Below are 24,234 nucleotides of genomic sequence, written 5' to 3'. Positions count from 1 at the left end.
CAGTACGCACCACTGCAGCAATCCCAACCCTGCGCGCCGCTTGGCGACGGTCCCCTAAGCGGCTCCCTCAACTATCCTTCACCCTAGTGGCTCTCAAAAAACTAGGCACCGTGGGCTGGCCTTTAAAAGAAGGCGCTTAGGTCAGGCTTTGACTAATACTGCCCGCAAAGAGGCCACTAGAGGTGTCTAGGGCTCCTTTCCATCCCTCTGTAAAAAGGGAAGACGTTTCTTTGAAACTAACAATCTTACTTTGGGGTCCTCTTCTGCCCTCTGGCGAGATGATGAGATCCCCGTTGGGGCATATCACGTAAGTACACACACACATACGCGCGCGCGCGCACGCACACACACACACCGCACGCGCGCCCAAACTTACACCCATTAGTAAAAGCTTTTAAGGTGCATACAACACACCTGAGTACATATATCCTTCGCCTTCCATCCCAAACTCGCGCGCGCAAAATTTCACACAGCCCTCTAGTGCGGTCCACCAGCGCAGAAACCAGCGCGCGCTGCTCCCCGACAGGGATAAAAAGGCAGCACTCAAGCTACACCTGCCCCAGTGACTGCGCGCAGTGGGGGGTCACGTGCCTATACACTTGTTCACACAAACTCCTATACACACTGCTCCTGTAACTGCACAAGCAGGGCTCGGAGTCTGAGAACCGAAGTTTTTCTAGGGGGACACAAGCGATCGCAAGGGACAGGGCAGGAGGAGGGGCGCTGAGCGGGGAAACTACTCAAGAATCCGTGTATTTTCTGGGAAAGTTGGGAGAAGAAACCCCAATCTCGGACAAGTCCATGGGGGCGGGGGGTGGGGGTTTCCTTAACACTACTGCGCGCGCACGCACACACACACACACACACACACACACACACACACACACACCAAGAAGGGATTTCTCTAAAGGCATGGCGCCGCGGAGGATATGGGAACACAGCCTTCCGGGTCTCCCCAGGTTGGGAGGGGGCCAGAGGAGTGGGCTAGAAGGAGAACCACTCCCGCCTCCCAGTAGCCAGCAAAGGGTTAAACCGGCCAGCCGGGAAGCGAGGGAGGAGCCAGCGAGTGCGGGAATGGGGGGGGGGGAGCGCTTCTTCGCTGTCCCCACTCTTCCTCGGAGAGCAGCCGGGGTGCACGGACCGACAGACTAACCGACTCCCTGCCGGGCCGCACTGCCTAGGGGGCGCGGACACCAGGTGTCCAGGACCAACCCAGCCCTCTCTACCCCGTCGTGCCCCGCCCCGTCCCGTCGGGGCCGATGGCTCCTTCGGAGGCACGTAGTCCGGGGGGCGCAGGGTAGAGCTCCGCAGCCCGGCAACGTAGCCCGGGGACTCCTCGGGTCCTTCCGGAGCCCCGCGGAGTCCCCGCCGTCTGTCCGGCGGGATAAGGGGGCGAGTGGGAGAGCCCTCCCCCACGCCGCCCCCTCCTCCGAGCGTCGAGACAAGATGCTGCCCGGGCTCCGGCGCCTGCTGCAAGGTAGGGACATCGTCCGGCTGGAGGACCCTAGAGAGGGGCGCCCCTCTCCTTGGGCATGCGGGTGGGGCAGTGAAGGGGGTGGGGTGGGCTGGGAGCAAAAAAACCGCTTAGCGCGGGAGCCGCGCCTCCGCCCCCATAGCTGCCAGCCGCAGGAGGGCACTGGGCTTGGAGCCTGCGGGAGTGTGCGGGGAGCTCGTGACCAAGGGGCGACGCGGAGGGCAGAGCGAGCAGGCTGGGAGGAGGAGAAAGAGGCTCGGGTTCCGCTGTCCCGGCTCCACCTGCTCCGGGGGACGCCGAGGACTCGAGCCGGCTGGGGAAGCGCCGACTCAGCAACTCCTAGTGCCCGGTGTCTCAGCACTTTCCAGTCACCTGGGAAGACAAGCCATGTGGGTAGGGGGCTATCTGGGAAGGTAGGGGGCAGAGAGTGCGATTTCCCCATGGCCCTGCCTGATCGGACAGATGGAGGGTCTAGAAGGTTAGTGCCGTGCGTTGAGTGACAGCCAAGGGTGTGGGCTGGAGACTGGGGGCGGGGAGGGTAGGGGTCGGAGGGAGGAGGGGAGTCAAGATGAGAAAAGTGTCTAGAGAGGTGGGGGGTGAGAAAGAGGAGGTGGGGGCGGGATGGGGGAGGGGCGGGGCGGGAGGAGCAATAAAGGTTAGACGACAGGAAAGCTTAGAGGGAACCAGGGTCCAGGGGAGGACCAAGGAAGAGAGAGGAGAAGGGGACCAGTTCAGGAGAGAAATGTAAAGACTAGGATGGAAAGCTAGTGGGGCGCGGGGCCGGGGAGATAACCGGAAGGGTGAGGACCGGGCCTCTGGGAGACTGGACTGGAAAGGGATTGAGAAGCCTAGAAGCCAGCGGAAGCTGGTGATAGAGGATAGATGGAAGGGGTCAGACACGGGGAAAATGGTCACCAGGATTGGGGGCCCGGATCCCTACAGGGTAGAGTGATTAGAGAAGGCTCGGGGTGTCATTAGAAGCCAGAGATGGAGAAAGAAGAGGAGCAAGGAGGTGCCCAGGGAAGAGACAAAGAGGCTCCTGATAACCACTTCCACGTGGGAAAACCTTCCATTCTCAAGCGCCTGCCTGTTCTACCCCTTCTCTCAGGGAGTGGCTGGTGGGCTAGTCCAGGGGACCTTGAGCTCAGGGTCTGGGGCTGCTGTAAGAGAAGGAGGCTGAGGACTTTGTGGGGGGGGGGGGAGGTGGCAGCCTCCTCGGGGTGGGCACCTGGGCTGCCATTTATATCTCCAAGCCCCGACGTCGGATCCTGCCGCCCCACAGTGGCTGCTTATTTTGGGGTGTTACATTCTGGCAGCGTGAGAAGCTGTTTCAGACAGAGTGAAGCAGCAGCTTCAAACCCTCCAGTCACCTGCATCAGTGCCTCCCCAGGCCCCTGCGTCACTGGTATGCCATCGCCCCCATGCCACTCCTAAGCCCCCCCCCAGCCTCTGCCCCCTCAGCATCTGCTGGGCAGGCCCCTGGCTCTTCACGGAGGCAGTGTGTCAAGTGTGGAGATGATGCTTGTATTTGGGACCCTGTACCCTACTTCTAGAGACAGAGGCCTGTCGACTTTTCCTGGGGTATCTGTGCCCCATTATGGTGCAGTCTGGTTCCTGCCTTGGACTCCCCCCAACACACACACACACACACACACACACACACACACACACACACACAGGCTTCAAGTTTCTTATCCCCAGGAGCCTCTGTCCTAGCGGTTGGCACAGGCTGAGATCTTCATCTCAGAACCTGGGTATTCCAAGGTCTGGCAGCCCTTGGGCCCTGAGCGTGATCCTTTGGTGAATGGAGCCTTTTGGCTCTGGTTACCTTAGCCTTCCAGGATCAATATCATGTTGTGGCTCTCTCCACTCCCTCCTGTGGCCTGATGTGGCTACGCCTGGGGTCATAGGCCACCTCCTTCTGACTCCCAATTGTGCTGTGCTCTAGAATAACCAGAGCCTGGAGCCCAGGAGTGGAGCTCTATAGAGAGAGCCTAGGCCCCTTTCCCGCTCGACCCTGAACAGCCAAAGGGCTAGCACTGTGAGCGTCCCAGGCCTGAGCATATGAGCAGGGTGCCTACACTACAGTCCCTTTGCCTCTAGGCCACAGGCTCACATCCAGGGGGTGTGGTGGGGGAAGGGGCTCTGCAAGAAAAGTCTGAGTGCACCCTGTGACCACAGTCCTGCGCCTGTGCCTGCTGCTCTGGATCTCACGTTACACTTGGGGCTGCACAGTGAAGTCTCCCACCCTTCCTAAGAAGGTTGGGACCTATGTACTATGGATCTCCCCAGGGGTCATGACAGGTTGGGGGGTCTCTGGATAGAGAAGGCAGCCTGCACAAGCAAGTAGAGTGTTGGTGTGCAGTAGGCACAACAACAGGTCGAGTCCTTCTCTGGTCCCACACACTGTTCGCCTGCTGACTTTAGAAGAAGGGATGAGCAGAGGGTGAGGGAGAAAAGACTTCCCTCTCCCTTCACTACAGGGGAGGGGAGAAGCCAGGATTCTGAGGGCAGAAAGGGCTCGACCCAACCAGAAGCCAACTTCACTGCTTTCCAGTCCTGGGTGATGTTTTCTGTCTCACAGTGACTTATTCTAGAGTGGCTGAGGATCCCCCAGCCACCTCTGACACACTGTGCCTGCCCAGGACATGCATAGGGGAACCTAGAAAATGGCTGTGGTCCTGGGGGGGGGGCCTGGATGGCTGTGAAGAGGCGTGTGAAAAGCGGCTGGGGGGGGGACGTGGGAGAAAGAAAATGGCACAAGGAGCAGGGTAGGGAGAGGGGAGGGAGGGAAAGGTGCTCTCCCAGCCCCCTACTTTGCCTCTGCCTGGAGTGCCCACTCCAACCCAGCCTGGGGGCAGAGAAGCCTAGAGCCCCCCTCGCTCTCCCCCCCTGCCTCCAGTGAGAGAGCCACAACCTGAATTATGGATGAAGCTCCTTGGGTTACAGCTGCTTTGCGCGACAGTGAGGGCCAGAAATGGCAACAGAGTCACTGTTACGCAGCAGCCGCCGTGGAGCACCCCACCACACACTGGGTCCCTCCTCAAAGGGCCTGCAGGGAATACCGCTGAGGCGGAGGGAAGCGGAGTGTGGAGGGGGGCAGCCGGGAGGCCGGCAGAGCAAAGAGGAGAGGGACCACTGGAAAGAGTGAGGAGCCAAACAGGAAGTTGGGGCAAGAAGGAAGGGGGAACTTGCCAGCCCCCTGATGAGCTTGACCTCAGCCTGGAAGAGGACCCCTGAGGCCGAGGGAGCAGTCCTCTGAACCTGTGGCCTTCTGGGTTTGTAACCCTTTCTGCTCTCTATCCTGGGAAAGTAGTCAGTCAGGCATGGAGGCTGGTAGAAGAGCCCGGTAATCCTGGGGGGGTGGGAAGGCTGAGAGCTGTGCAGCTCACACCCTAGTGAGCTTGTGGATGGGGGTGGGATTAGGGGATCAGAGGAGGATTTGGCTTCCTTTGGTGTAAAGCCCTTGGAGAGGCAGAGCTCAGTGGGTGACAGAAAGAGGAATGCCCTGCTGGACACCAGGCCAGTCTCTTTCTGGCCCTTGTCCTGCACCACTTTAGTGTGTGACCTTGGGTAAGTTGTTTGCCTTCCCGGAGATCCAAATTGCCGTCTGTCTCCGTAGGATTCACACAGCTCCAAAATCTCCAGTTCTAAGCCCCAGTCCTCAGTGCTCAGGAAGCCCACCCAGGGTCTACCACTGGACTCCCACACCCCACTCCTCCCTGGTTAAGATCAAGGGTGAGAGACGTGCTCCTCCACCCCACGTGGCTCTGAAAAAACTCAGGAGGAGAAAAGTAATCGTGAACCGCCGCACGGGGGAGGGGTGAGAAGGACCGAGAAACGCGGAGGTGGTGTGAACGAATGGAACAGCCGCGCTGTGTCACTGAATATTACATCACACCCAGCCTACACACGCACGGGGCCCGGCACTCACACACGCGGAGGACCGCCAGCACACGCTTGCTTGCTCGCTCGCTCGCTCGCGCTGCAGGAGGGGCCAGTGACACACACAAGCGGGCTGGGTGGCTTTGGGATGCGCCCCAAAGTGAAGAGCTAGGGAGCACCCGGACTCCAGGGTACTCCAGTCTGCACCAGCGTGGAGCTCCCCAGGGGTGCATGCCTGACACACGTTGCCTACCAGGTGGCGCTGCACCTTCAGTAGTGAGCACCTGTCTCACGCTGTCCCCCCAGATCACAGGCACACCTCCATACACACAGCTACGTCAGGACGCATTCAAACCTCAGTTCGCACGCAGCCTTACAGATCTGGCACTAAAAGTTACCCACCTCTCAACTACCCACTCCCTGAACCATGGGGACACCCTAAACCAGGCCTTCCCACCAGGCCTTCCCACCTCTGACTGCCTGGGCCGAGGGAATGGTTCACCTCTCCCTAGGCAAAGATTCCCAGGAATGTCTCAGGCTCTCTGAAAACCCTGCTACAACTTAGTTACTAGAACTAAGGTCTACCAACAGGAACCTCTATCTGTGGCATTGAGGAGTAGAGGGTAGGGAAGCAGGTAGGAGGGGCTACCTTGTTCCTTGGTGGGGCAGGGAAACACAGGCACCCATTCTCAACACCTTAGTCCCCTGCACCAGCTTTCCAGTCTGTATCCTAAGAAGATTAGCCCACAATCAAACCCCCAAAACAAAGGCTTTGAAGAAGATTTTGAATGAGAGTTGACTCTGCAGCCCCACCCTCCAGCCACTTCCCAGGTGGAAAAGGCTAGGGTTCTTCCAAGGCCTTCAGGGAGAAGAGGGAGGAGGGTGTGGGTCACCAGGACACCCACAGGCCTTCTAGACACAGACAGCTTCAAGTTAGTATCTAGTTTTCTCGAGTGGGCTGGTTTTGCTCCCAGAGGACATTTGGCAATGTCTAGAGACATTTTGATTGTCATAACTGGGGGGCAGGGTGCTGCTGGCATCTGCTGGAGAGAAGGCAGGGCTGTAGTTTAACACCCTGAGAAGAGCCATCCCCGTCCCTAAGAATCCCCAGCCCTGCTTCAGCACAAAGCAGAGGAAACCCTGACCCTTTGACTTTTGACCCTAACTCTGCACAAGGTCAAACACAGCAATGAAAACAGACGGGAAGGAAAGACACCTGTTCCCTGAATAACTTTAGACACATCTCAGTGCTGTCTACAAAGCCCTCCTCGTGTCCTAGGCAAAGCTCCCCAAGGAAACTTCAGAGGCCTCCTGGGAGCCCTGACAGAGGGAAGTGGGCAAAAACTGGTTCCACTTTTATCTGCTCCATTGAGGTCACCCTCACCACCAGGTGGCACAGGCCAGCACTTGGGAGGCAGAGGCAGGCTGATCTCTGTGAGTTCAAGGCCAGCGTGGTCTACAGAGAGCGTTCCAGGACAGCCAGGACTGTTACACAGAGAGACCCTGTCTTGGGAGAGAGAGAGAGAGAGAGAGAGAGAGAGAGAGAGAGAGAGAGAGAGAGAGAGAGAGAGAAACCCTTCACTCTTTGATACAGTAGAGAAACACAGGCATTCATTCTTAACAAACTATAAGATTTGAAGATTGGGATGGCGGCTGAATTGGCAGAGTGCTCGCTTGTCCCAGCATGCACAAGGCCTTGGGTTTGGCCTCAGGCACAGCATCAGCTAGGCATGGTGCACAGCACTGTAATCTCAGCACTAGGAAGGTGGAGGCAGGGGGATCAGAAGTTCAGGGTCATCCTCAGGTAAACATTAGTTTGAGGGCAACCAGGGTTACATGAGACCCTCTCTCTCTCTCTCTCTCTCTCTCTCTCTCTCTCTCTCTCGCTCGCTCGCTCTCACACACACCACACACACACACAAAGGAAAGGGAAAGAAAGAAAAAGAAAATGAGGTTTGCACACCTCAAATGGAGAGCCATGGGAGGCGACTCAGCCTCTTGAGCCTGTTAGGCTGCATCTAGACCCCTGACCAAGCACCCAGTGAGCCTTCCCTGTGCTCCCCCACAGGTCCTGCCTCGGCCTGCCTCCTGCTGACATTCCTGGCCTTCCCTCTGGTGACTCCCAGCTGCCCTATGCTCTGCACCTGCTACTCATCCCCGCCCACCGTGAGCTGCCAGGCCAACAACTTCTCCTCGGTGCCGCTGTCCCTGCCACCCAGCACACAGCGACTCTTCCTACAGAACAACCTCATCCGCTCCCTGCGGCCAGGCACCTTCGGGCCCAGCCTGCTCACCCTGTGGCTCTTCTCCAACAACCTCTCCACCATCTACCCTGGCACCTTCCGCCATCTGCAGGCCCTAGAGGAACTGGACCTCGGTGACAACCGGCACCTTCGCTCCCTAGAGCCCGACACCTTCCAGGGCCTGGAGCGCCTGCAGTCGCTACACCTGTACCGCTGCCAGCTCAGCAGCCTGCCCGGCAACATTTTCCGAGGCCTGGTCAGCCTACAGTACCTCTACCTCCAGGAGAACAGCCTGCTCCACCTACAGGTGAGCCAACCAACCACCTCCCCGGGCCTCTTTCACCTCTCTCTCTCTCTCTCTCTCTCTCTCTCTCTCTCTCTCTCTCTCTGGACCCGCCTAGCCACGTCCACCTACCTGTGTCTCTGTCTCCTTTCTCTGTGTTCGTCCACCCCATCAATAACCCCGCTTGCCCCTCTCTCTGTACCTCTCTCTGTAACCCCCATTTGTCCTGCCTGTCTCCTGACTTGCTCCCCATATGTCTTCCTCTGCCTCTTCTGTCTGTCTCCCTTCACGCACCCACTCAGCACACCCCACAATGTCTGTGTATCTCTCCTTTCCCCGAGAGCCGCAGCCCAAAGGCCTTCGCATGATCTTTTCCCATCCACCCCCACGTTCTCCCACTTCCCAGGCGAGCTGGACAAAGGGTGGAGTCATTGCCAGGGAGGGGCCTGTCTCCTGAAGTCACACTCTTCTCTGATCGCTGGGTAGTAACACAAAGGAAAGCCTTGCCCTCTGTAGATCCCGTCCCTCGAGCCTATTGTCTCAGGTAAAACGCTGTCTCAGGTAAAACACAGCGGAGAAATGGATGCTCTGGAGAAAGAGAAATGGAAGGAATAGAATAATTGTTATTTGCTGTTATTATTATTATTGATCTAATTATTATTTATTATTGTCGTTATGCTCACTGTCTGGCAGTCAAACCCTCACATCTCCTTTCTCCGGGAAGTAGTCACACACCCTCAAAAACAACCACTCAGAAGGACCATGTTTCCTAGCAGCACAGCCTCTGGCTAGAGGGGAGCACTCCCCTACTTGAGCTCAGAGGACCTTCTCCGTATCCAGGCCTTGGTACCCACAGGTCCTCCGTCTGTGGGTTGGAAAATCAGTCCCAGCCGACGTTCCTGATAATAGCAATAAGTGCTGATAATTTATCCATGTGTTGAGCATCCATGGGAAGCCGTTCTAGAAGGACAGCAACCTTGGAAATGGTGTTTAGATGGAGAGAGGGGCAGGAAACGGCATAGTGACCAGCATGACATGTCTCATTATTGTTGGCTGATGGCGATTGATTCAGCAGGCATACAGTAAGCACACATTGTATTGGGCCCAAGGCGAAGCAAGCATGTGGCACTGTCAAACATGGGCCTCAGTTTTCCTCTCTGTGAAGTGGGAGTAGTGTGAGCATCCGTCGCCCAGGGATTTTGTAAACACTAAATGCATGAATAATTTGTAGTGTCCACTTAGAATAGCGCTTGGCATATACAAGGGCTATATAAATGCTCGTTAAAATGCCGTGTGTTTTAAAATGAACTTTATTTAACATTGGTCTCGGTGAAGTGCCCCAGCTTGAACTTCATCTTAGAGATCTGGGTCAGCTCTAAAAATTATTGTGAGGCCATGGATAGGATCCAACACACCTCCCATTTCTCTTCTTCCTAAAGTTGCCGAGAACCACATGGTTACGGCGTGCACTCTGCCTCTCCCTCTCAAGCCTACAGGCGTCTGGAGGCAGAGGTTTTCACCACAATGTGCACACTGGGGACCCTAAGGATTTGTGGGACATAAAGTCCCTATGATTGGGGACTTACTGGGCTCCCCACCAAGCTGAGCCCCTGGCAGCAGGGACAGACAAGGCTAGAAGGGACACAGAATGGAACTGAGACTCCACAGCCAAGTGGGAGCTGACACTTGACCTACCTAGTACGACCATACCTTAGAGGGCTGGTACCCTGAAATACAGTTGAGTGGGCTAGGGGTTTGGGCTAGTGTGTTTGCTGGTTTGCCGTCGGCTTGTTGCTGTTGTAGATTTATTTTTATATGTTATGGGTGTTTGCCTACATGTTCATCTGTGCCCGTCAGAGGAAGCCAGATTCCCTGGAGCTGGGGTTCGTTTCCTGTGGTTGTGAGTGGCCATGTGGGTGCTTAGGAATCAAACCCAGGTACTAGAAGAGCAGCCAGTGTTCTTAACCTTGGCGCCATCTCTCCAGTCCTGACCTTGAACTTCTTAAATCCTCCCACCCCTGATTCCTGAGTGCTGGGATTACAGACCTGTACCAACATGCCTGGTTTGTACAGGGCTGCAGATGGAACCTTGGTCTTGGTGTAGGCTAGGCAACCATTCTACCAACTGAGCCGCATCCCCTGTGGGTTCGATTTTAAAAGCGCTTCTCAGCCTCTGTGTGTGGCTTCAGATAAACTATTTTCCACATCCCTAAATTGGCACCTTAGCGATGTTTATCTACCTATAATGTGCATCGGTATTAAAATGAAGGGAATTGAGCAGAGGCTGTACTCCAGAACAGAAGTACTGTGATTATGACAGGCTGAGCACCTGACCCAAAGTGTTGGGGATCAGGTGTGTCTGTTTCAGACTTCGGAGGATCTGCATACACATGATGAGTTATCGTGGAGACAGGACCCATACCTCCTACACGCTTGTCCACATAGTTCATCCATGTCTCTTACACACCTGGGCTCACAGCCTGAAGAAAACTTCATACAACTTCATAATTCTGACCGGGAAACACATTTCATGGTAGAGAATTCCCTACTTGTGGTAACATGTTGCTGTACCTCTGAGAGTTTTGGATTTTAGTTAGATTGGGGGGGGGGTTTCAGATTTTCTGGTTAAAGACACTTGGCCTTTGCTCTTCATTTTTAAGTTACATTTTTTTATACTCATGGGGAAGGTGGGTGTACGTGCATGTGCCGTGGTGTGCAAGTGGATGTCAGAGGGCGCCTTGGGGGAGTCGGTTCTCGCCTTCCAGCTAGGTCCCAACTGAGGAACCCAGGTTGTCAGGCTTGGTGGCTGTCTTAGTTCAGTTTTCTGTTGTTGTGAAGCGACACCGTGACCACAGCAACTCTTGTAAAGGAAGATATTTCATTGGAGTAGCTGGCTTACAGGTCAGAGGTTCAGTCCATTATCATCACGGTAGGGAGTATGGCAGTGTGCAAGCAGACATGGTGCTGGAGAAGCAGCTGAGAGTCCTACATCTTGCAGGCAACAGGAAGTCAGTTGAGACACTGGCAGTAACCTCAAAGCCCACCCCATAGTGACACACTCCAATAAAGTCACACCTCCTAATAGTGCCACTCCTTATGAGATTATGGGGTCCAATTACATTCAAGTCACCACAGTGGCAGACACCTTTACCTACTGAGCCAACTTGCTGGCCTTGACTCCGTATCAGTGGCTACTCCTAAGACCCTGATCTCCTTATCTGATGTGGGATGTCCTTCTGCATATGTATGCCAACACTTATCAACATGTAGAAGCTACAGCTACTCATCATTAGCATTAGGGAAGGTGCCTCCCTTCTCCAAGCCTCCCTCTCCTCTTCCTAGTGGGGAGCCATGAAAATGGTGCCGTCCACAAAGACAGACTGTGAGATGCTAGTAAGTTAATGTGTAGAGTACATCGCCTAGGGTTTAATAAATTACTTTTGCCAGGCAGTGGTGGTGCACACGCCTTTAACCCCAGCACTAGGGAGGTGGAGGCAGGTGGATCTCTGTGAGTTCAAGAATTCCGGGACTGCTAAGGCTACACAGAGAAACCCTACCTTGAAAGCAAATAAGTAAATAAATAACTGCCGACCCTCAGGCCACAGACGGCAATCTGTTCCTGGGGTCACCTAAGCTCAAGGTGACCCTTGGGGTGTTCTGAACTAGAAAACAATCTTGACCTGGGCAACATCGGGTGTCATGGGAAGGAAGCCTCTTCACACCCGGCCCTTTATAGAGAAAGGAGACAGCACAGCCTGTCTGTGAAGTGCCTGATAGAACTAGGCTAGGAGATGCCACACGCAGGTGAGGAAACACGTGGCTCGGTGAGATCCTCGGGGAGCAGGTGTGACCCAGGATGGAGCCCAGCCTGCCCCAGAGGGGAGCTCTGAAGACGGCTCTGATAGGCTGTGGCTGGTGCACACGAAAAACGGTGGTGGTTCTCATGGCATGTCTGCTGAGGGCTAGGCACTGTGCCAGGCCGGTTCATTCACCAGCAGACTCCTTACTGAGCACCTACTGCATGCCAGGCAGGCAGCAAGCAGGGTGCCAGGGATTCCAGGGTGAATGGATTGAATGTAAACAGTATCCCTGCTCTGCTGGAGGGGGGCCAGATGGTAAAGCGGCATCCCTCCCTTAGTTACTGCTGTGGCTTGCTTCATGTTTACTGGCAGGTCGGAGTTCTAATCTAAGCCCTTTCCCATTTGCCGTGGCCTCAGGGACCCACCTATGAGAGAGACGTTGTGGCCTGTTGCTCAGGGTGGGAGGTGCTGTGGGAACTAAAGGGAAAGAATACAGAGTTGGGTGGGAGTCACTGACAGCGGTGACTTCACCAATTGTGGAGCTGCCAGGGGAGAACTGGTCCGGGCGTGTTAGGCTCTGCAGCACAGGTGTTGGGAGTCTTGCTGCTGGAGTTCATGCCCGTGTTAGCTGTTGGACCCTCAGCAAATGGTTCCCTTCTCTGAGCCCCTCTCTCTCAGTCTCCAGAGAGAGAAGGATCACAGCATCTGCCTCGGGAGTGTTGATGATTAAGATACTATCAGGATCTGTGCCACACAGGACTTGGCATTCAATGAGAACTTGGCAAATCACCTGCTGACGCCAATGATTGTGACACCTACCATGGATGGGCAAGCACCACGAGCGGGGGTGCCCAAGGCAGAGTGCACACGCGGAACAGCTTTGCTGAATGAGTGAGATCAACTCCCAGGCTCACTGAGTCAAAATTATCAAAGGCTTGGGGGACCCGAAGGATCAGTCGCTCAGAGTCCCAGAGGCCCAGAGAAGTGCCTGGAGCTGTCCAAGGTCGCACAGCCTGGGATATTGATGAGATCGGTACCAAGGCCAGGGGCTGGAAGGTTGGAGGAGGAAGGCAAGGTTAAGAACAGGATGCTCTCAGCAAGGCTGAGGAGCTCAGGGATGCTGCATTTAGATTCCAAATGGATACAGAGAGCTGTGAACCGGCCAGGCGGGAGGCGAGGGAAATGTGGTTTTTGAAATGGAAGAGAGGGATGACTTTAGCCCGCCCCCTCCTAACCCAGAGGGAGGGGGCGGGCGAGAAGGTGGTGGGGGAGGGGTCAGGGCTGTGAAAGTCAAGAGCTCATTAATGCACAGAGAAAAGTTTTAATGGTGGAGAGAGGAAGGACCGGATTTGAGAGCTGCAGCCCAGGAAGTGGCTACAACTTGGGGTGGGGGAAGGGAATGGACCCCAAGGTTAATGCTCAGAGGGGGCGAGGAGCGAGACTTTTAGCCAAGGCACAGAGAGGAGAAGAGGCTAGAATACAAAATTGGGCTGTGGTTTAAAAGAAAAATCTGGGTTCCCTGGAATGTCCTCTCCTCTAGAGCCCCATTGTCACTCTCTCCTGCGTCCACACACTGATCTTGTAGCCCCACATCTCTGGGTGCGTCCTGCTACTGCTGACACTCTGGGAAGAGAAGCCCCAAGGAAAGGGTTAAGCGGAAGGACTCAGAGCACCCTCTGGGCAGGACAGGAAAGGAGGAGCATACGGCAAGGCTGAGGCTGGGGGTGAGCAGGTCAGCTAGGGACCACAGCAGGCAGGCACTCAGGGTGGGGGCATCCGAGGGTGGAGAGCGCTGTGCTGGTGTCAGAGGTAGTAGGGAGCTTGAGGGCTGATCTCAACGTGGCCAAGAGAAGGGCTCTTGGCAGACGCGGTTCCTGTAGTGGAGAGGGCGGAAGGCATATGGGAAGAGGTGCGAACACGCAGGAACACAGGAAGGTGGAGGCTGTGGGTTTGGGCTGGGACTCCGCATACTCCCCTTCCTGAGACCTTCGACCAGGTGCCCAGGTAGCATGAGGAAGGAAGCATCTCCCCAGGCACTGGGGGCGTGGGAGAGAGCCAGAGCTGGGGAGCAGGCCAGGGTGAACCGGCTTCAGCAGAGAGTATGCTCCTGTTCTGTTTAACCTGATCACCTGGGATCTGCTGACCAGGGCCATTTGGGGAGCGCCGCGAGGCATGTGGGGTGACGGGAATGGGGGGTGTGGCTCTTTCTACACTTAACCCTTCACTTCTGATGGGTGGACACTGGGTAGCTCCCAAACCACACTGCATATGTGTAGGGGTGGGGGGATGATCCAATTCAGGGCCTTAAACATGTAGGCAAACTCTACAACTGAACTACAGCCCCGCACCAGCGGACCACCGAAAATTCTCTGGTACGCTGGTTAAAATGCAGAGCACCCCGCCATGGCCATACCATACCTTCTGAGCCTTAATCCCAAGGTTCTGCCAGTTCTAACATGACTTCACAGGCCCTGTCCCTGACACCATAGGAGGGACAATGATACAGGGCATCAGGGACTTCTACCTCTTCTGGCCTTTGCGCTAAGTCTGGGGTGTGGAGCGCTAGACAATGATCCCCTGAAGAACTCAGACCCTGGTGGAACTTCCAGTCCCCAAAGAAACCCTCCCTTAGAGGAAAATGGATGGGATGGAATTCTAAATGAGCCCCTGCTGTCATGACAACCGTGAATTATGGATGGCTGACTATGCCTCTATCAAGTGCTGTACCCTCAACAGCATTGGAACATCTAACCCTCCTTTAGTATATTTAAAAACACTTGGGGTGGGGGGGAGTTTTGAGACAGGGTTTCTCTGTGTAGGCCTGGCTGTCCTGGAACTAGCTCTGTAGACCAGTGTGGCCTTGAACTCACAGGGATTTGCCTGCCTCTGCCTCCCAAGTGCTGGAATTAAGGGCGTGAGCCACCACCTCCCGACTATTTAAGAACCTTCTAAGGATACATACTAAGGGAACAGAGACTGTGTGAGGTTAACCAGCAGAGGAAAAGGAAAAGCTGGGGCTTGCGTGGGTGCTTTTAAGTCCTGAGCCTGTGGGCTTCACCCCTGAACAAAACCTCTATATGCAAGAATTGTACCCAGCACTCCAGCCCCATGAACCTTCTGTGAACTCTGTTCACTGGTCCTCAGAACAGACTTAAGAGCTAGGGACACTCATTTCCAGTTTTCAGAGGAGAAGGCCTGCTTTGAGGAGGTACCGGGGCTTGGCCAGCTTCACAAACATGGCTAATTCACACAGTGTCTGTCTGCCTATGTGAAAACCTTATCCCAAGCATCTTCTCCTCCTCCTCCTCCTTCTTCTTTTCCAAGGTAGGGTTTCTCTGTGTAGCCCTGGCTGTCCTGGAACTCACTCTGTAGACCAGGGTGGCCTCAAACTCAGAGATCCACCTGCCTCTGCCTCCCCGAGTGCAGGAATTAAAGGCGTGCGCCACCACCGCCTGACTATCCCAGGCATCTCAATACGTGCTGGCCCCACTAACTTCCACATTTTACAGAGGAAAAAACTGAGAAACAGAAAGACAGTGGCTCTTCCCAGGCATCACAGTTCATGACAGACCTGGGATCTAACTCTCAAGCTCCAAGCACGGTCTTCAGGCGACCTCATCACTGACACAGAAAAGGCAGACTTGTTCTGGGCCTACCCCACCCCTGCCGAATGGCAAGCACTGGGGAGGTCCTGAAACCTGAAAGGGGTTAGGATACACCCTGAAGTTTAGAATGAGACAGGGGGGATGCCACTGTCCCTGTGTGTGTGACGGCTAGTATCGACTGTCCTCTTGATAGGCTCTAGGTTCACCTAGAAAGGCAAGAAAGACAGCTTGTCAGATAGGTGGTTATCGCCAATTCACACGATGTAAACACACACACACACACACACACACACGAGAGAGAGAGAGAGAGAGAGAGAGAGAGAGAGAGAGAGAGAGATTAAATAAACAAGTATATTTAAAGGCCCACTAACATAACTAGGTTTTGTGTTACTGAGAGCTAATCGCACAGGATGGCTAGTTGAAGATCCACTGTTTGCAGTAAGTTCAAAGTCAGTCTGGGCAACTCGGTGAAATTCTATCTAAAAAAAAAAAAATGTACACAGGGAGATGTGGCTGTAGCTCAGGGACAGAGTTCTTGTCTGGCATTGTTGTGCTGGATTCAGCCCCTTGGGGCCCTGGGCAAAAGGAACCCACTGACCTCTCTCAATTGTACAGCTTTTTCCATAGGAAATAGATTAGATGATACATGTTTCAAACTCAGCCCTCAGAATTAGTTGATAAAGAGTTGCCTAGCATGTCTGAAACCCTGAGTTTGATCCCCAGTACCGCATAAAACCCGAAATCTCAGAAATCAAGAGGTGTGGCAGGAATTTAGAAGATTCTCTTGGTTCCATCGCTGCAATGCATGAGCTCCTGTCTCAAAAACATGAACGTGAAGCCCATCCCACTCTTCACAGTACTCCACCCTGCCATTGTGCTTTTCTTACCCTCCCCCCAGGTCCTGGAGCAGAGTCCCCAAACCTGTCTCAGACCACTCTCTTCTGTTTCCACCCCCCTCCCCACGCAGGATGACTTGTTCGCGGACCTGGCTAACCTGAGCCACCTCTTCCTGCACGGGAACCGCCTGCGGCTGCTCACGGAGCACGTGTTCCGCGGCCTGGGCAACCTGGACCGGCTGCTGCTGCACGGGAACCGGCTGCAGGGCGTGCACCGCGCGGCCTTCCGCGGCCTCAGCCGCCTCACCATCCTCTACTTGTTCAACAACAGCCTGGCCTCGCTGCCGGGAGAGGCGCTGGCCGACCTGCCGGCGCTCGAGTTCCTGCGGCTCAACGCTAACCCCTGGGCGTGCGACTGCCGCGCTCGGCCGCTCTGGGCCTGGTTCCAGCGCGCGCGGGTGTCCAGCTCCGACGTGACCTGCGCCACCCCACCTGAGCGCCAGGGCCGGGACCTGCGCGCGCTGCGCGAGGCCGACTTCCAGGCGTGCCCGCCGCCCACGCCCACGCGCCCGGGCAGCCGCGCCCGCGGCAACAGCTCCTCCAACCACCTGTACGGCGTGGCCGAGGCGGGCGCGCCCCCCGCAGACCCGTCCACGCTCTACCGAGACCTGCCCGCCGAGGACTCGAGGGGGCGCCAGGGCGGGGACGCGCCCACCGAGGACGACTACTGGGGCGGCTACGGCGGCGAGGACCAGCGGGGCGAGCAGACGTGTCCCGGGGCCGCGTGCCAGGCGCCCGCGGACTCGCGTGGCCCCGCGCTCTCGGCCGGGCTGCGCACCCCGCTGCTCTGCCTCTTGCTCCTGGCGCCCCATCACCTCTGACTGCGGTGCTCAGACGGCAGAGGCCGCGGCCTTCGCCCCGCACCCCTTCTCTGCCCCACCGAGCTGCGGCTCCATCCTCTTCGCCCCTTGTTTGCGGCCGGCCTTTGCGGCGCCTTCCCCAGGCCCCCTCGCTCCTTTTCTTCCCGGGGACCACGCTGTCTCATTTGCCTTCTGGGCTGTTCAATGGCAGCCCCTAAGACGGTGTTTAAGGTGGCTCGGCCCCTTTCGTCCTGATTCTAGCCATTAACTCTTTTTCCCCCCAAATCCCAAGACTGGGGCGGGGCACCCCAGGCAGCCATTGCTCCTCTCTCCAGGGCCCCACAGTGGACTGGAGGGGCTTTTGTCTACAGAGCACCTTCCACCAGCAGAGCCTTTGAAAGCTCCCCAGGGAGCCTCCCTTCCTCCCCCGGACCTTGGGAGGGTTGCCTCAGCAAGGCCCAGGCTGCTCCTGGACCATGCTTGTCCTTCAGCCTCCTGACACCTGGAGGAATAACTTTTCTCCTAAGTCTACCCAGAACACTTTTTAGGGTGCCCGGAGAGTTTCCTCTCCACCATGGCCCCTGTGTGGTGAAGATCAAAAGAAGTTGTTTGGGGGAAAATTTATTAAAAAGTTCTATTATTTTATCTCCTGTAAGTTTTTTCCCCCTCCTCAAGACCCCAAAAACAGAGGTAGGACTTGGAATTGTGAGTGTTTAAGGGCTGGAGGGCTAGACCAGGAAGAACTATCTCAGGCCACCAGGATCAGGATCAGACCATCAGTCCTTCTGCGGCAAGGACTTGGTGGGTGACTTATGCCTCAAGGTCATTCTGCTCCTCCCCAGGCTTCCGTTTCTTGAGTTACCCTGTCTGTTAAGGGTGTGTGCTAATGGCACCAGTTTGCCCAAGAGAAGCAGCTACCACCAGCCCTGAAGGGTTTGGCTGCTGAACGGTCTAAGTCTGGAGGTGGCCACCAGCTTGGCTAAGTGGCCTTCATGAAAGAAAGCTTCCACGTTTCCCAGAAAGGAGGCATAACTTAGACATCCCCGGGCCCCACTAGCTAACCACGGCTTTGGGCCTATCTTGAAAAGGCACAGCTTCCTGGGCAAACACAATCGCACCACAAAAGCTTTAAGAGCAGAACCCAGGACTAGATCCCAGCTTGTGTTTGCCCTCTTTGTTGACCACCCCTGTGAAGTAGTCAGCAGATCTAGCTGTTCTCAAAGCCCCCACAGACCATCAGGGCCACCAGGTCTTTAACCCTTTGTGCCTGTGAGGAAAAAGCATTCATGGGTGGATCAAGTCAAGCCTTCTCTGAGCAGATTAGGGAGAGACTAAGAGGGTTAAGGTGATCAAGGGACAAAAGTTTCAAGTTGGGGTGTCTTACATTGGATCATTGCTAGAAACTCCCTCTCTAGAGTAGGTAAGGGGGGGGAGGAGGAGGGAGTCGAGCTATCTATGAACCTTAGCCTGAGTCTCATCAGATGGAATTGATTAAGGATCCAGAGTTGAGTTTGTAGCCTGGGAGGTGGGAATGGCAGGATAGGAGGGACCTGGGAGCTGCCACTGGAATCCTATAACTGACCAGTGATGTCCCAGGATGCTGAGAAGAGGGAGTAGAGCAGGCAGGAATCCGTATCCTCGGCCTGTAGCAGATGGACTTTGGATAGGAATGTGAAATGGTTGAGGGGCTTGTGGGAGCAGAGGTCAGTCAGACAGAACTGGAGAGCTCTGAGCTGGGGTCTTACAAGGTCCGGCTTTGAGGAAGTTCATGAGTGGGGTTGGAACTGGGCCTGGAGGTAAGGTGGAGGGGGAAGGGGAGATATGAGCTGGGGAAGTTGGAGGAGGGGCTTCTGGGCCAGGGCGGGGGAGGGGAGTGTGCTGGTAAATCAGAGGCAGGCTGTCCAGGTCACAGAATTATCGTTGTGAAATATTCATGGACCTTCGGTCCAGATGCTATTTCAGAACAGCGAGAGAGAGCCTCAGGAAGGAGCCTAGAGCAATGCTGCTCCCCACTGGCCCCCACCGCAGCCACTGGCAGCCCAGACAGAACAAGGGACGCCCATCACGTGCACACTCACACCCTTCAGCTCACGCGCACACACACACACACACACACGCACACATGCATACGTGCACACACAAAATGGAGCTTTGTGGCACGTGCAAGCACACCAGCCACCCATGGGTCCCACAAACAGGCAGATGCACCCCATACATGGACGTGTACCCACACCCTCTCACCCAGGACCCCACTCCCAGCAATCTCACAAGCTCTGGTCCCCAGTCTCCCCAAACAACGCAGATTGACAGCTCTGAGTACCACACTCCAGAATAGACAAGACGGGCAAAGGCATGTTTTCCAGCCCCCTCCAATGTCCGGATGAGGAAACTGAGTCCAGAGTGTTCGGGAATGGACCTGTCCGTGACTCTCCTAACTCCCGAAAGAAACAAAAGGCCATTCACCTCCCACATCCCGTGAGTGTGTCCCCATTCTGCATGCTTCATTTTTCAGACACCCAATGTCGTTAGCTCCTCCTTTCTCTAATCTCCTATATCTATTCAGTTCCCAAGTCCCCCTCCTGGCCCCTGGCCACGCTCTTCTTCCGTGCCACCTCCTGCTGACGGCGGCTCCTCGTTACCTCGTGCCTGGAATGTAGAAGAAAATGGCGGCCATCTCTACTCTGCTTTCTCTGCTCTCGGTCTCCCTGACTCCCACCCAGCCTACCCACGGCGACCAGACTCATCTGGCCACACTGCGGATCTCCTTACTGGGTCACTCGGCAACCTATGGTGGCTCCCCACTGCCTTCAGATTCAAAGTAAAACACTTTACCCAGGCACCCGAGGGGTTTCACTGTCAAGAAACATCTGCTATTCAAGCCTCCGCCCTCAATGGCCACCAGCCAGCCTTCACTCTAACGCTTGAATGTTTCTGGCCACCTGGCCACCTGGTTTGGTACGCTAGAAACCCAGAAATTGGTACGCTAGAAACCCAGAAATCTATTTTGAATGCTGCCTAAAGTCCCTTCAACGCCTCCAAACTAGGAAACTCCTCCCTGCTGTTCTCAGATCCCAGACTTTAGAGCCCTTCTTCAAGGCCAAGCCTGCCTCCCTACGGGTAGCCAGAGCTCTTTCCTGTCCTTCAAAGTACAGAGATGATGAAATAGTTCAGAGGACGGCTGCCCCCTACTGGCCATCGTGGGAAGCACAGGCAGGTTTTGTCATCGCAAACTGCAGACTGAGCAAGCAGTCTCCTGGGGAGAGAAATAGCAGGACGCCAGATGACAAGCTTTGTAAGCCCTTAAGCCTCTCAGGTTCTACACCCAGAGTGGGGGGTGAGGGTGTTTTCAGCCCAGTTTTCCGAGCAGCTGGCTCCCCGCTTTAGATTTCTAATCTGTGAGAAAGCTCCTCTATAAAAACATGAAGACGGGGTTTCCAGGACTCTTCAGAAGGGAAAGTTGGTCAACAAACTCTGAGAGGCCACTAAAGCAGGGACAGTCCAGGTGGCAGGCCCAAGGTCCTGCTGGGGTCAGGTTTCTCTATGAATTATTAATGCTTCCAGCCAAACCTGTCAGATGTCCTGAAACCTGAGAGTCCATCTCCTTTTGTTTGTCCAAGATGCCCTTCTCCATCCCTCTGCTCTGGGGCATGGACGACGGAGGGGGTTCTGGGGCAACTATGCTCAGGGAAGAGGTTTGGAGAAGGTTGGGAGATCCGCTTGTTCTCCCATTTCCAAGCTATGTGATCTTGGCAAATTCTCCTGATATCTTTTTTTATTGTTCTTATTGTTGGTACTGTTGGTTTGGACATCCGGGGGGAAGGGAAGGAGGACACAAAGAGTCCCTGACTTAACTGAGTTGTAGTGGAGAACAAGTTCCTAACATGGCCACACTAGTCCTGTCTCCTCTCCTCTGACAAAAGAATCTCTCTCTCTCTCTCTCTCTCTCTCTCTCTCTTCTCTTCTCTTCTCTTCTCTTCTCTTCTTCTCTCTCTCTCTCTCTCTCTCTCTCTCTCTCTCTCTGGACTCTAATTGTTTCTGGTGTCCCCAGTCAACTCCAAATAGCCCGAACCTCGAAATTCTCTCAAGGACTACAGATGAGAAGAGAGAAGGAGATTGGAAGTGGGCAAGGCTGGCTGAGCAAAAAGTAAACAGCAGAGAAGCTACAGAGAGGGTGGGAAGTGGGGCAGGGGGAGAGAACCCCTGAGGGTGGGCACAGGAAAGGGGACCCCCTTCCCATTGCCTCCACCCTTTCTTTTTCCTTCCATGCACCCACCACACCAGAAAGAGACCACCACAGTGGGGGAGGGGAGGGCAACACAGGACGCAGTAAGAGGAAATGGGCCCCCATTTTCCCAGCCCATTCAGCGCTTGCACGGTGATTCTAAAAATAAGGGCCTCTCTATCTGATAGTGAGAAGACAGTTTCTGGGCCCCTCAACCGCTGCTGAATCGGATAGCTGGTGGTCCAGGAATTTGCATTTTTATCAAGTGGAGAAAGTCTGTAAGTGCTCTCAAGTCTGAGAGTCATCTTCCTGAGGGTGGGAGGAAGGAGGGGAACAGACAGGGCCATGCAAAGGAAGGCTGGCACTCCTCCCCAAACACACACCCTTGGTGGGAGCTGTGGATGGGAATTACGTGTGGAGGACAGTGGGGACGAATAAAAGGTGGAGAATGTCAGCCTGAGCGACGGTTATTTCCTGTAATCCCAGCACTGGGGTGGCTGGGCAAGAGGATAGCCGTGAGTTCAAGGCCAGTTCCGCCTATATAGGGAGTTCCAGGCTAACCTGAGCTACAAAGTGAGGTAGGTCCTGTAGAAAGGAAGGAAGGGAGGGAGGGAGGGAGGAAGGCAAAGAAAAGGAAAAAAAAAACCCAAAATTGATAGTATGACGAATGGAGAAAGAGGGACCCATATTGGATGGGGGTGGGACATGGTCAAGATGAGACTGGGAAAAGCCATGCAAGGTGTGCCCACCCACTCTTCTTCACGGCCTCCTGAAACTCTGCTGGACCCACTGGCCTCTGTGAGATAAACACAGAGACCTCTCACTAGCTTTCTGGAGAGAAAGGCCTGAGAGCAAGCGTGTCACACCCCAAGACCTGTGAGCCTCTATAGGGTGCGTCTCAGGAAGATGCGGGTCCGCATGTGCCACCTCCCTAACCTCTGCACCCGCAGGAACTCGGCTGTGTCCAGCATCCTTCTGACCTGTTCTCTCCGGCCTTCCCCAGCCCCCAGTTCCAACTCATCTGCATAAAGTTCCAATTAACACGTTTTCCTGGAGTTGTTTGCGATCCCTGAACTCGCTCCCAACCCGGAGCCCGCTTCCTGCCGCCCCCTAGTCCCTCGGATCGCAGCTCCATTAACCCTTGAGACCCGGGCGGCTCTCGTTGGCCTCTGGCCTGTCCCTTCGTACGAGACAGCGAGCCCGGGACGCGCCCCTAGGCGGCTGACTGTGCAAAGGGCGGGCCAGAGGCCGGTGTTCCTCGGGAAAACGACAGGAGTTCGCCCGCCCCTCTTTCTGGGAAGGCATGAGGAGGGGGACTTCTCCCGGGAGACTCGGGGCGTCGAAATTCCTCGTTCCTCATCCTGCGGCCCCCGCACCCCTCCTCCCGGCAAGGCACCCTCTCCCCTCCCCAGCCATCTGTTCCTGTAGGCAGCGCAGCGGCAAACACAGCTCTAGCTTGCTTCCGCCCTTACCCAGCCCCCTCCTCAAACTCCCCCATCCCCGAGGGTGGGAGAATGGTGATAGCCCTCTCCTAGAAGGTTCACATGTCAGCCTCCATGTCTCATTCAACCCCTAGCTCAACTGGGCAGGGTAACTGTGGGGGTCCCCCTTCTTCTACCGAGAGGGTCCGTAGAACTAAAGGGAGAATGCTTAAAGCTGAGGATCTGGGGAAGGCGTGGAGGAGACCTCGGGGAAAAAGCAGAACAGACAGAGGTAGGAAAACCGAGTCCCGGGTGCCAGAGCGTGGATTTGAGCTCAGTGGTCTGGGGTTCCCCTCCTGGGATTTGCCACCCCGCAATTTGCCCACCCGCAAACACGCAGCGCCGCCTGCTGGGCACACTGAGGACCGCGCGCGCGCCCACACACTAGGCTTCCTGTGCTCGCCTTCATTAGCGACTGATTGATGGGATGCCAGCCAGGTCCCTTGATGGCTTGTGGTTGGCAAAATTAGAGCTCAGGGAGACCCTGGCAGGGCCTCTGGGAGTTAGCCAGCCTCACTGACAGGATCTCTCCCATTCTGAGATCTTTCTTGTGCACAAAAGGCCACATAGAGAGTCAGGAGTCTGCTTAGAGCAACCATCTGCTGCATTGACTTCTCTCCAGACCTCCCAGCAGTCTTGTCGTTTGAAGATGGGTGGGTCATTCTTCTTTATTCCTCAAGAGAAGTCAGAACAAACAGAGGAAGCTTATCTGGAATGCTGTCTCCCAGCCCTCGCATTTGGAGATCCTCCACGGGATAAGGGCCAAGAGGATGGATCAGGATTGTACCGGGGGTCACTCCAGAGTCAGAGGGAGTGGTGGTCATCTCAGCCCAGCACTCGGGAAGCTGAGGGAAGACTGCAAGTTGGAGGCCAGTCCCAGCTACACTGGGTGAATGATAGTCTAGCCTAGGCTAAAGTGTGAAACCCTCAAACACACTAGCAAGGCACCCCAGCCCTGAGAACTAGAGTGCTTGGTAATCCTTTCTGTCCCTGGCTGCCATTGGAGTAGGCTTCCAAAATCAGATTACTACCTGGCCTTGCCTAGTTATTCCCTGCCTCTCTGTACCACTTGGCTTTGGCCTTAATTTTTCTGGTGTTTCCTAAACTACATGGCCTCTCCAGCTATAGCTGAGCTCATATGGCTCACCTGTGTGGAAGACAGGTCGTCAGCAGGCGTTAGAGACTCTGCCAGTCTGTGCCTGACTGCTAAGGCTTTCTGTCCCAGGGCACAGGCTAGCGAAGGGCTGAGACAAACAGGGTCACCTCTTTCTGGAATGTCTCTCATCATTAAAGATGGTGTTTTCTTTATAACTTATTTATTTTACTACCTGTGCCTTGGTGTTTTGCCTGCATGTATGTATGTCTGGGTGAGGGCAACAGATCTTGGAATTACAGATGGTTGTGAGCTGCCACGTGGGTGCCAGGAATTGAACCCGAGTCCTCCAGAAGAGTGGTCGGTGCTCTTAACGTCTGAGCCCCAGTGTTTTCTTTAAATGTGAATTGTTTTAGAGCCTCACTTTAATATTTGAAATAAATATAAATATA

General features: G+C 55.1%; 1 protein-coding gene and 1 long non-coding RNA gene across 4 annotated transcripts; both read left to right on the top strand.

The window, feature by feature from the left end:
• The first annotated feature begins 944 nt into the window (after positions 1-944).
• Rtn4rl2 (reticulon 4 receptor like 2) lies at positions 945-17,631 on the top strand. 3 transcript variants are annotated; one of them, XM_087900107.1, is made up of 3 exons: positions 945-1,477; positions 7,428-7,909; positions 16,258-17,631. In XM_087900107.1, exons 1-3 carry the CDS (start codon positions 1,447-1,449, stop codon positions 17,005-17,007), a joined length of 1,263 nt encoding a protein of 420 aa, XP_087756233.1. In that variant the 5' UTR covers positions 945-1,446; the 3' UTR covers positions 17,008-17,631. The 3 variants fall into 3 exon arrangements, with proteins under 3 accessions (XP_087756233.1, XP_087756234.1, XP_085537008.1); XM_087900108.1 differs by lacking the exon at positions 945-1,477 and adding an exon at positions 1,649-1,863; XM_085680882.2 differs by lacking the exon at positions 945-1,477 and adding an exon at positions 4,259-4,752.
• Positions 17,632-18,859: 1,228 nt separating this feature from the next.
• On the top strand, positions 18,860-21,662 carry LOC148118745 (uncharacterized). Its single transcript, XR_015735881.1, has 2 exons — positions 18,860-19,461; positions 19,550-21,662. It is a non-coding gene; the product is annotated as an uncharacterized LOC148118745 (long non-coding RNA).
• Positions 21,663-24,234: the final 2,572 nt, after the last annotated feature.

This window comes from Myodes glareolus, chromosome 21 (genome assembly GCF_982192425.1).
Source record: "Myodes glareolus chromosome 21, mMyoGla1.1, whole genome shotgun sequence".
NCBI classification, from domain to species: Eukaryota; Metazoa; Chordata; class Mammalia; order Rodentia; family Cricetidae; genus Myodes; species Myodes glareolus.
This window is presented reverse-complemented; position numbering and strand designations above follow the sequence as displayed.